The 11769-nt window shown below is 54.0% G+C and overlaps 1 protein-coding gene across 1 annotated transcript; it reads right to left on the bottom strand.

The window, feature by feature from the left end:
- Window positions 1–241: 241 nt before the first annotated feature.
- On the bottom strand, window positions 242–11184 carry C1R (complement C1r). Its single transcript, XM_021092408.2, has 11 exons — window positions 11107–11184; window positions 10150–10378; window positions 8419–8611; window positions 7685–7834; window positions 7390–7586; window positions 6955–7102; window positions 6728–6849; window positions 4322–4400; window positions 3763–3918; window positions 1848–1922; window positions 242–1122 (listed from the first exon to the last, which is right to left on the bottom strand). Coding segments are annotated over exons 1-11 (2121 nt in total). The 5' UTR covers window positions 11109–11184; the 3' UTR covers window positions 242–352.
- Window positions 11185–11769: the final 585 nt, after the last annotated feature.

The following is an 11769-nucleotide window of genomic DNA, read 5'->3' as shown; positions in this document are numbered from 1 at the left end:
GGAGTCGCATCTATGACATGGGCCAAAGCTTGTGGCAATGCTGGATCCTTAACCCACCGAGCGAGGCCAGGGATCCAACCTGCATCCTCATGAATACTAGTCGTGTTCTTAACTTGCTGAGCCACAATGGGAACTCCCACCTTCTACAATTCTTGAGGGGAGAGAAAGGTGATCTTTGGGTGGTTTCAGATGAAGAATGTGGATGGGATTCTAGAGAAGAGAATTAATTTCACACCGTGCCTTTCTGCATCAGTGATTTTTAATATGGATTCTTAGTGGTTACCAACAACTGGTCAGATAATTTTTTATTAAACACTCTACTCTCTGGATTCTGACCTAGCGAGTTCTGGGTTCAGCCCGCCTTCTCCATCTCCTTTTTGATCCAGTCGACGTAGTTGAGCACTTTGGTGTAGAAGCCGTAGCCCTCGCCACAGCCGATGCCCCAGGACACAATGCCCATGGCCACCCACTGGTCATTTTTCTCATCCTTCATTGCAAAGACCCCTCCACTGTCCCCCTGGCAGGAATCCTGCTTTAGAGTCGGGGACCCAGCACAGAACATGTTCCGCGAAAACACATCGTTCCTATTTTTTTTCTGGAGCCAGCTCTGGCACATCTCTCGTTTCGCTATGGGCAGATGGACATACCTGAGGTCATGAGACAGTTTCCTCTCTGTTATCCCAAAGCCACTGACGTAGCCCATGAAGCCCCAGTCGTAGAAGGTGTCGTTGTCGGGGAGGCAGATAGGGAGGATGTCGGGGCCCAGGGTGACGCTGTTTTCCAGCTCCAGGAGGGCGATATCCCCCTCGAAGCTGTGGCTGTCTTCCTGGCGGTAGTCTGGGTGGATGATGAACCGGCGCACCGGGTGGTTGCCCAGCTTGGTGATCTCGTCCACGTTCACGTGGCCCAGGAACACGTCCACGGAGGCGTTGTTCTGCTCATCGTACTCCTTGGGCTTGAGCGTGTGCGCGGCCGTGAGGATCCAGCGGTCGCCCAGCAGCGCGCCGCCCCCGTGCCCGTAGATGTTGGTGAAGGCCTGCCAGGGGAAACTGCCCGGCTTGGCCTTCCTGCCTCCGATGATGCGCTGCTTCTCTTCCACAGGGTTGACCGGTTTCCCGCACACTGCACAGGAGAATGCGAGGTGGCGAGAACTCAGCTTCCGGCCACCTCTCCCTCTGTGGCCCTCTTGGCCCCTCTTTTTGGTTCAGGGACTTTTCTTCTCTCTCCTCCCTCCCCACACCTCCGATGTGATCAGCCTCCACTCATTCTTTTTGTTTTTTCTTTTTTTGGCGGCCAGGCTATAGAGTTCCCCGGGCCAGGAATCGGATCCCAGCCACAGTCACAACCTAAGCCAGCTGCCGCCATGCTGGATCCTTAACCCCCTGTGCCAGGTGGGGGGGGGGGGTCAAACCTGTCCCAGGGCTCTCAAGATGCCGCCGATCCCTTTGTGCCACAGTGGGAACTCCGCTACTCATTCTCGTTTATTCTCACTAGAGGTTTGTTTGTTTATTTTTTGGCCCGACATGCCAGGGATCACGCTTGTGCTTCAGCAGCAATCTGAGCCACAGCAGTGACAAGCTGGATCCTTAACCCACAGAGCCACCAGGGAACTCCCTCCTTGGGGTTTTCTTTGCTTTTTGTATTCCTCCCATCTGCCAGCTGCTCAGTGAAAGGGAAGGAATTCAGGACAGGTCCAGCCCTCTGGGTCCCTCTGCCCCTCTCATCTTCCCTGACCTTCCATGTCTGTCTTCAGCTTCAAGCCAGAGCGTCTCTCCCTTCTCCGTGCCTCCTCTGACGCCCTCTAGGGCTGCCAGACCCACGGAGGACAGCAGAGAGTGTCCACTCACCTGGCAAACACCGAGGCATCGTCTCTCCTTCCAGCTCATTCATCCAAACGCCCTGGGCTGAGCAGGTATACGCCCCTGAGGGGAGAGGGGGCTGTGCTCAGGTTGGGAGGTCTCAGGCAGGGGCCAGTGAGCACCCAGGATGAGAGAGAACCCAGAGAGAGAAGGAGGATCAATGGGAAAGGTTCAAATACAGGCAGATGGGATATCGAAAGTGTTAAGAGGCTCCATATGCATATTTTTGTTTTAATGTGAAGTGGAAAAATCAGAATACTTAACTATTATATTCGACATGACCCCTATCTGTGAAAGTAGACACAAAAACTGGTGGGAATTTATCAAAGTCCCATCAGTAGTTGCATCTTGGTTCTGGGTTGTAGATAAAGGTAACTCTGTTTCCTTTTTTTTTTCGGCCACGGTGTGCAGTGGCTTACCCGGGATGTAATCCTAACCACTAGACCACCGGGGAACTCCCAGAAGCTCTGCTTTCTGATGGATGACAGTATGCCCTGCTTGTTGCTCAGCACTTTATCTGCATTCTCTCATTTAAGCAGCACCACAGTGACACTTTTTTTTTTTTTTTTTTTGCTTTTTAGGGCCCCACCTGAGGCATATGGAGGGTCCCAGGCTAGAGGTTGAATTGGAGCTACAGCTGCTGGCCTACGCCAGAGCCACAGCAACTGGGGATCTGAGCCGCGTCTGCAACCTACACCACAGGTCACGGCAATGTGGGATCCTTAACCCACTGAGCGAGGCCAGGGATCGAACCTACAACCTCATGGTTCCTAGTTAGACTCGTTTCCTCTGCGCCATGACGGGTACTCCACAAAGTGATACTTTCTGATGTACATCATTATCCCCATCTTACAGACCAGGAAACTGAGTTTAAATAATTTGCACAAGTTCACATAACTTCCCCTTTTTTTTTTTTTTTTTTGCTTTTTAGGGCTGCACCCACAGCAGATGGCAGTTGCCTGGCTAGGGGTCCATTGGAGCTGCAGCTGGCCAGCCTACACCACAGACACAGCAACACCGGGCCCTTAACCCACTGAGCGGGGCCATGGATCAAACCCGCATCCTCATGGATACTAATTGGGTTTGTAACTGCTGAGCCACACTGGGAACTGCAATGTTTTCCTTTTTTGCATGTTTCAAACCTACAAAGCATGTGATTTCTTTCATTACAAAAAACGGTTTAATGATATCCATAGAGGAGTTTGAGAGTCATTTAGTCAACCTCAGTGCAAAATGTCACAACAGAGCAGCCTGAGAGGGTTTCTGGGAAGAACGCTGGGGAGGTCCCACTGCAATAGCTGCAGTGGTGGTGATGACAGTGTTGGTGGTGGCATTCAGAGTGGCGATTGTGCTGGAGGTGGTGACGGTGGGGGTGGTGGGGATGTGGTGATGGGGGTGGTGGGGATGGTGGTGGCGGAGGTGTTGGTGAGAAGGAGCTGTTTGTGAGATTCGAGTCTTTGTATCCGCTCAGGTGTCTCTATTAGACAGCTCTTGGCACTCCCGAAGCCAGTGCCCAGAAAATATATCTTTTTTTGTTTGTTTGTTTGTCTTTTTTGTCTTTATAGGGCCACCCCCACGGCATATGGAGGTTCCCAGGCTAGGGAACCTGGGAATCGGAGCTGTAGCCACCAGCCTACGCCACAGCCACAGCAATGTGGGATCCGAGCCATGTCTGCAACCTATACCACAGCTCAAGGCAATGCCAGATCCTTAACCCACGGAGTGAGGACAGGAATTGAACCAGCGTCCTCATGGATACTAGTCAGATTCGTTACTGCTGAGCCATGATGGGAACTCCTGAAAAGATAGCTTAATTGACACTTCCTAGGGAATCTATGGGGAGAAATCTCAGGAGGGAATGTCCTAAGAAGAGCAGGAAGACTGCTGTTGCATGAGGCCTTACCTCGCTCAGACTTGCTGCTGCCCCCTCCGGTGTGCATTTTGTAATACGGCTCTCGGCAGTAGTACTGGATACGGGCCTGGTAGGTGTTCACCCCCTTTGTGGTGATGTAATTGAAGTCCCCATTGGGCAGGCTTTTGGGCCGCCCACAGTCCTTGACTTGGAGAGAACACAGGAATGCATGAGAGCCGAGGACTGTACTGGAAGCTCAGTGGGAGGAATGTGAGTTGTTTGCCCACAGAACAGGAGTGGATCCACAGAACACGCTGAGAACCTTCCGGAAATATGGTCAGTGGCGGGGCCGGGGGCGGGCGGGGGCGGGGGGGCCTCTTGTGATGTATGGGAATTGGATGGAATTCAGTCCTGGGTAGAACCATCAGTCCTGCTGAGATGAGGGCTGACTGGTGCCTGGATGGGCCACAGGCTTCAAAGGACACATCAGGGGAGGGTCTTTGCGGGGAGATGCTCAGTCCAGACCCCTCTTCCCTTCTCAGCCTAGATCCCCAGGCTAGCAGGTGGCAGGGCCCCCGGGGGGCAGACACATCCCTGAGTTGTAACTTACTCTTGCACCTGGGCATGGCGCGATGCCACGTGCCATCATCCTGGCAGACAGCTGTGAAGGACAGTAGCACCTGCTTCCCCTGTTTGAGCAGAGGTAGAAGCGCCATTAGTACAAGGAGGTGCTTCAGCTCCCTTCCCACCCTCACTGGCACAGGAGCTGGAGGGAACACGAGGTCATCTCTCCAACTCCCAGACCTCAGCACCCGTGCACATGGCTTCCTTGTGCTTGTTCCTAGCTGGTCCTTTCAGACCAGACTTACAGATGGGCTCCCTGAGCCACACCGCAGTTCAGGGCAAGGGTTCATGGTTAGACCCAATAATCCTCTCTCTAGACTCTTGCCTGTTTCCCCTGAGGTCCAAGTAAACCCCACAGTTTTCAATTAAAAAAAAAAACCCAATAAGCCCAGTTCTGTGAAGCAGAACCAGGTTTTTCTCCCTCTGGAATGCCTTCATCGTCTCATCACCCTTAGACTGCAATCTTCTTCTCCTTCATTTTGCTTTTTAGGGCTGCACCGCGGCATATGGAGGTTCCCAGGCTAGGAGTCCAATTGGAGCTGTAGCTGCCGGCCTACGAGACAGCCACAGCCACGTGAGATCCGAGCTGTGCCTGTGACCTACACCACAGCTCATGGCAATTCCGAATCTTCAACCCACTGAGCGAGGCCAGGGATCGAACCCGCAACCTCATGGTTCCTAGTTGGATTCGTTAACCACTGAGCCGTGACGGGAACTCCTGAATGAGTTTTATTCAGACCAACAATCCTCCCAGACAGTTAGCCCTGGAAAAGACTGCAAGGACATGTTTATGAGAACCAGATGTCCCAGAGAAACATAAACAATGTGAGGTAAATCATGTGGCTTACTCTATATTCTGTGACATGAATGACAAATGCCAAGTTAAGGGTGTGGGTGGCACAGGACAGCTGGGCTGTAACCTGAGCTGGGGGTGGTGGTGCAGGAAACATCCCTGGCTCACTCAGCTCCATGCAACATTCAAGAGTAAGCTCCACAAAGGTGGTGTGAACACACATACTTCTTTTTGCCCTACCTCCTTCTCCAGGACACAGCCTGACACTCTGTAAACACTTAAAATGTTTGTTGGGTGAACTCACTACACCTGAACGACAAACCAAAGGTCTCTTCTCTGATTCCCATTAGGTCTTCCAAGGGGATCTGTTGAACAGAGATGAGATGTCCAGTCCTGGGTCCCTGGTCAGGGTTAACTCCAATTGCATGTCTTTATTTATTTATTTTTTTTTTTGGTGGCTGTACCTGCAGCATGTGGAATTTCCTGGGCTAGGGATTGAATCTGAGCTGCAGCTGCAGCCTACGCCACAGCTGGGGCCACTCCATATCCTTTAACCCACCGCTTGGGGCCAGGATTGAATCCATACCTCTGCAGCTACCTGAGCCACCACAGGTGGATTCTTAACCCACTGAGCCACAGTGGGAATTCCTATATGTCATTTTTAAAAATAGCATTTTAGTTTACTGGCTTTTATCAGCTTGACCAGTAGTGAAAACCATATTCTGGGGCTGCAAAGCGGAGGACAGGGTGGTGGACCTGGGGTAAGACCTCCGATGTGCATAAAAGAGCCCTCGAGCTGTTAGATGGGATATTGCCCGATTCATGAATTATTCAATAAAGCCAACTAGGTCTTTAAGAAAAAACTAAAAACAACCCAAACCAAGATCCCTGGAGCAAGAGGATGTGGTGCTAGTCCCTGCTGTGCACAAACCCAGTAATGTTGAGTGAGTCATTTCTTGTATACTTCGCCTCCGGCCCCGCCCACTGGGTTCCTAATTCCACAGTGAGTTGTTGGGCGAGGTCAGCAGCTCTTAAACTTGGCTGAGGGGGTTCCTGTTGTGGCTCAGGGGTAATGACCCCGACGAGTATCCATGAGAATGCAGATTTGATTCCTGGCTTCACTCAGTAGGTTAAGGATCTGACGTTGCTGTGAGCTGTGGTGTGGATTTTCAGACACGGCTTGGATCCCGAGATGCTGTGCCTGTGGCATAGCCTGGCGGCTGCAGCTCCAATTCCACCCCTAGCCTGGGAAACTCCATATGCCAGGGTATGGCCCTAAAACAAAACAGAACAAAACAAACACAAAACAAAACAAAACAAAACAAAACAAAACAAAACTTGGCTGGGCATTAGAATCACCTGGGTAGCTCTAAGTAGTCCCGATGCCCAGGCTGCCCTCCAGACCCACAGAACAGCTTCTAGCGGGGGACTCAGACATCAGTGTTTTAAAGTCCTAAGCGCTTCCAGGGTGCTGTTGGGTTGGAGAGCTGGCAGACCAGATGACCCTTCCAGTCGGATGTCTGTGGCTGAGGCTCAATCTGCTGTGAGCCCAGCCCTGTGAACAGTGGGCCGCCTCCCTCCCCTCCGCCCTGCTCTCACCTCCATGAGCTGGTAGCCTTGTTTGCAGGAGGCGATGAAATAGTCCCGGAACTCGTACTGAGGCTGCAGGTCCTGGATGACGGTGAATGTGTCTAGAGTCTTGGGCTGGGGGCACTTGATGACTGTTGGGGAGACCAGAGAGCACGTTTATTTCCGAGCCACTGGCCTTCTTTCTCCCACCCCACCCCGCCCCACTGCTGGCCAGGGAGGGCCGAGGGCAGCCTTACTTTCCGTGGTGTAGTGCAGCTTCCAGCCCCGGCTGTCCCCTGACTCGTCTGTGAAGAAGAGCAGATCCACGGCGTTGCTGTTGGTGTCAATGGGCGCCGGCCTCTGACTCCCACAGAACTCCCCGATGTTCCTCCCGCTGGCATAGATCTAGTGGGGGAGGAAGCAGGGTCATCTCTCCAATTCAGACATTACCCCCCACTCCGGGCCAGAGCCGTGGTGGTGGTGGTGGTGGTGATGGTGGTGGGAAGCCTGCTTTGTGTAGGTTTTCAACTGAAGCTGAAAGGGATCTCTGGGATTCATGTGGCAGGTGTGTCGGGGCTTGCCGGACCCAAGTGCGATGTTGGCTAGAGGGTCCAGCAGGAAGCAGGGATGAGAGGAGCCACGAGGGGTGGGATGGAGAGGGTGGGGTCTCTCTGGGGCTGGGATGGCTATACCTGTAGCTGGTCGTAGGGACAGTGTACTTGCTGGTGGTCATCGATTTCGAAGGGTTCCAGGAACTTGAGGTGGATGGTGAGACCCCGCTCCACCCGGATGCTGTAGTTGCAGCGCAGGTCGGGGGGGTAGGGCTGGGGGTACTCCAGGCTGGAGATGTAGCCTGAAGGCTCTGTGAACAGCTCCCTGCTGCACTCGGCTGTGAGAACAGAGCCGCAAGGGGGTCACCAGGGGACTCGGACTGGCCCAGCAAACCCTGATCAGTCCCAGCCTCCTCCTGGGCCACCCTGACCTCACCCTGGCAGGAATGCCCATCCTCCTGAAGCTCATAGCCTAGGTGGCAGGAGCAGAAATAGCCGCCGATGTAGTTGTGACACAGGTGCTGGCACCGGGGCTGCTGGGCATTGTCCTCCCCTGAGTTGTGCTGAAAAGCACATTCATCCAGGTCTGGAAAAGATTCAGGAAGGAAGGATTAAATCCCGCTAAGGGGAGTTCCCGCTGTGGCCCAGGGGAAATGAATACGACTAGGAGCCATGAGGTTGCTGGTTTGATCCCTGGCCTCGCTCAGTGGGTTAAGGATCCAGTGTTGCCATGAGCAGTTGTATAGGTCACAGACGTGACTCAGAACTGGTATTGTTGTGGCTGTGGTGTGGGCCGGCTGCTGTAGTTCTAATTCTACTCCTAGCCTGGGAACCTCCATATGCTGCAGGTGCAGCCGTAAGAAGCAAAAAAAAAAAAAAAAAAAAAAAAATCCCGCTGAGGGACTTCTGTGGTGGCGCTGGTGTCTGCGAGGTCACTCACTGGAGACCAAAAGACAGAGTCAGCCCCTGGCCACCCAGACCCCTGGGGCCTCTCTCATCCCGTTCTGCGTGATGGGGACGGGGCCCGGGTGGGTAGCCCTCTTCTGGAAAAAGCTCTCTGGGGAAAAACAAGGAAGGCCAGGACTCCTGCTTCTTCGGATTCCAGGTTCCCTTTTTCCAGCCCCTGTTCAATCTGACTGAGGACAGATGCCCGGCACAGGGACCACTCACCCACAGCTTGGTAGTAGGCGAGGAAGCCCTTGTAAAACATGATGGTACCATTCTCCTCGTTGGAGAAATCTGTGTGAAAGGTCAGCAGCATCTTGTTCCCTTGGGACATAAATTCCTTCCTTCCTGGGGGGTTTCCCAGGGGAGAGCCCAGCTGCCCGCAGAACCTCCCCAGCGTTTTCTTATCCGCAGAGATCTGGTGGAGGAAGGACAAGGGAGAGGAAGTCCAGCTGCCGAGGGGACCTGTGCCACGTGGCAGGTCAGGGAAGGCTGTCAGTGAAGGATCCTGCCTCCTGGCTGGACCAACTTCAGCGGCTCTTTGCCTGTTGCTCTGGCTGTGGCAAGCTTCCCCAGGTACCTTTTCTCTGTCCCCTGCAGCCCCATCGGCCAACCCTGCTCGTTACCCTGTGGCTGGAACACCGCCCCTCCCTTTTGATGACCCCCTAGCCTGTGTCAGACTTTTCTGCACTCCTGTCTCCTCCTGTGCCTGCCTTCTGCTGGAATCCTGATGGCTTCAGCCCAGCCTCCATCACTCCTTCCTTCCTAGAGCCTGGATGATCTGCTTTATCTTCTGCCCTCGTTCCGCCTCACCTTAGTCAAACCACTCAAGTCCAGCCATGCCTCCCGATAGACTCAGCTGAGTGTGAGCCTCTGGGGTCTGGCAGGCTCGGCAAGCGTCGCCTAGCATCCCTGACCTCTTTCTTCACCGATTCTTTAATTCCTCAAGAGCAGAAGATGTCCCTCCCTAACCCCCACCCCCATTCCTCACTAACCCTGCCCCCAAGACCCTTCCCGCCCTAGCACTGCCGATGTCTCAAGTCCTCTGGGCTAGGAAAACACATCCTGTTCATGTTCTTCTCTTATAATCTCCAGGGGTTCTCCTGGGCATAGTATTTATGGGCTGTATGTAGGCTCTACTTGAATCCTGAATCAAGAATCTTTTTCTTCTTCTTATTTTGTCTTTTTGACTTTTCTAGGGCCGCTCCCGTGGCAAATGGAGGTTCCCAGGCGAGGGGTCGAATCGGAGACATAGCCACCCGCCTACACCAGAGCCACAGCAATTCGGGATCCGAGCCGCGTCTGCGACCTACACCACAGCTCACGGCAACGCCGGATCGTTAACCCACTGAGCGAGGCCAGGGATTGAACCCGAAACCTCATCGTTCCTAGTCGGATTCGTTAGCCACTGTGCCATGACTGGGAACTCCGAGAGTCTCATTTTTATTGGATGTAGAAAGACGGGTCTAGGATGGGGCCCTTAGTCATTACAGGGGTTAGGGGATGAGCCCACTGTCCCCAATAAAGGCTCTGCTTGAGCCACCACCATGCACCGCTCCCTTCCCCTTGTCCCTGTGTTCCTGGTGAGGCAGGGAGCCACGGTGATACTCTCCATGGAAACAGGGAAACTGAGGCACAGCGGTTTCCCAAAGACTCCCACACGCGAGTAAGCAGATGGGGCAGGTGTTTCTGACTCCTGTAGACAGGATATTTCCTGAGGCTGGGGTTGGTTCCTTCCCTCTGTGTTTCTCCCCTCAGTGCCCACCGAGAGTCTCTAAACCAGTGGATGCCCATCCGTGGCATCGCTTGACACTCAGAACTCCACGTGACTCTCAGCTTTTACAGACTTGGGGCTGTGTCCCCAGGTGGGGAGTGTGTCCAGGGGGGTTGGAGCACAAGTCCCCAGCTTCCAGAGACCCCCAACTCTCTCTCTGCCCTCCTGACCGGACCCCCTACCTTGACATAGTCATAGAAACAGCCTTCCGAAGGCTCCAGGTCAAACTGCCAGAAGACCAGCTTCACCCTGTATCCCGTGGGGACTGTGATGACAGTGGTTGTCTCAAAGTTGTTGGGGTAAGGCTTGGGGTACCGAGGGGATGTCACCTCCCCAAAGAGCTTCTGAGGGAGGGGCGTGGTGCCCCCCAAGCTGTAGAACAGGCCTGGCACCAGGAGGTATACGAGCCACCTGCCAAAAAGAAAAATGGTGTCTATAGGGCTGGAGGGGTGCAGCAAGTGCCCTTGCTACCTGGGCAGTGGTCGCAGGGGGGGATGGGATGGTCATTTTCCTCTCTGTCCAGGCTAGACCTCACCGACATGTTCTGGGTGGGGAGGGTGGATTGGGGAGGCTGGTCAGCTGCTGCCCTGGCTGTTCCTCCCCAGAGCAGCGTCCAGTCCAGAGGTCATCTCACTCCCTCCACCTCTCTCCTCATCCTCCTCCCCTGCCTTGACCCATCCCTCCCCTCCCCTCCCCTCCCCTTCCTGGAATAGGGCTGGCTTGGGACCAGTTAATTGAGGGTGAGGGTTTCCCGTCATGGCTCCCTGAAAGGGCTTCCAAAGGTTCAGCAAAGGCCTCTGGGAGAAACCACCTATGGAAGGAGGCGTTGGGGGCACAGGACCCCCTTCTGGGGCAGAGTGGGTTCCGTCCATCTCACTGTTCCCTATGAGCTGGAGGAGGAAGGCACTGGACATCACTTTCTAGGTCTGGGGTCTCCTTTCATCCCCAGGAGGAGGGATGGGGGGTACGTGTTGGACTGTGTGCACGCGTGTGTGCATCGGAACGGATAAGGTATATGGGGAAGGGAAGGGTGTTCCCACCTCCCTGAATGAATTTGAGAGCAGGAATAAACCTCCCGTGCCCGGGGTTCTCCGCTCTGGCTTCTCCCTCCCTCCTTGGTCCCCATCAACCTTACTCACATTTCTCAAGGCCTCTCTGGGGATCCCTGGTTCTCCTGCAGCGGCTTCATCCACTCTGTGTCCAGGGAGAGCGCAGTCATGCAGAGGAGAGAAGGGGGAGGGAATGACCGTGGAGAGGGAAGGGGGGGGACCATTCCGGGAGAAATGTTGTAAGGAACTAACTATTTGCATAAACAAAACCAAAAAAAAAAAAGTCTGTTTCCAATTTGATTTAGTTTTGGTTTTGAAATCCCTGATGGTGCTGCCACCTGCTGGCCATGTGGGGAAGGGCTAGAGATGGGTCTGCAGTTTTAAGGGACTGGAAAGCCTTTGGTGGGAGGCCCAGACTTTCACTTCCACATCTGATGGGAGTTTCACCTTTCTTCACCTCTCTAGGCACTGCTGCTCTGTTTCGGGGGTTCCTACCCAGTGGAAATTGCAGTTGAGAGGGACTCTCTTTCCTGGACCGCCCTTCTCCTTTAACCCTGTGCTTCCTGCCCAAGTTACCCAGCTAACCAGCTGCTATGGTCCAGGCATGGCCAGGCTTTCAATGCCCAGGATGATGCGACAGGAATAAGGCTGAGAGCTGGGCAGTGCAGGAGGGCACAGTGGAATGAAGCTTGGTTGCCCTGGGATCTTGATCTCCTTCACTCCTCAGTGACACTGAGAACAGGGGTCGCTGGG

The sequence above is a fragment of the Sus scrofa genome, chromosome 5 (genome assembly GCF_054392235.1).
Source record: "Sus scrofa isolate SSC_HxYL_T2T_F1_AM1 chromosome 5, Sscrofa_HxYL_maternal_Yorkshire_Landrace_v2.0, whole genome shotgun sequence".
Classification (NCBI taxonomy): Eukaryota; Metazoa; Chordata; class Mammalia; order Artiodactyla; family Suidae; genus Sus; species Sus scrofa.
Note: the sequence above shows the minus strand (reverse complement) of the source record. Positions and strands in the feature narration are given on the sequence as shown.

What these genes read in the sequence shown, in the direction of transcription:
- C1R (XM_021092408.2), bottom strand. An exon ending in CGCCTACTACCAAGCTGTGG is followed by an intron (nt 7,835 to 8,418) that starts GTGAGTGGTCCC and finishes AATCTTTTCCAG; the next exon opens with ACCTGGATGAATGTGCTTTT. An exon ending in GCTGCACTACACCACGGAAA is followed by an intron (nt 6,850 to 6,954) that starts GTAAGGCTGCCC and finishes TCTCCCCAACAG; the next exon opens with TCATCAAGTGCCCCCAGCCC.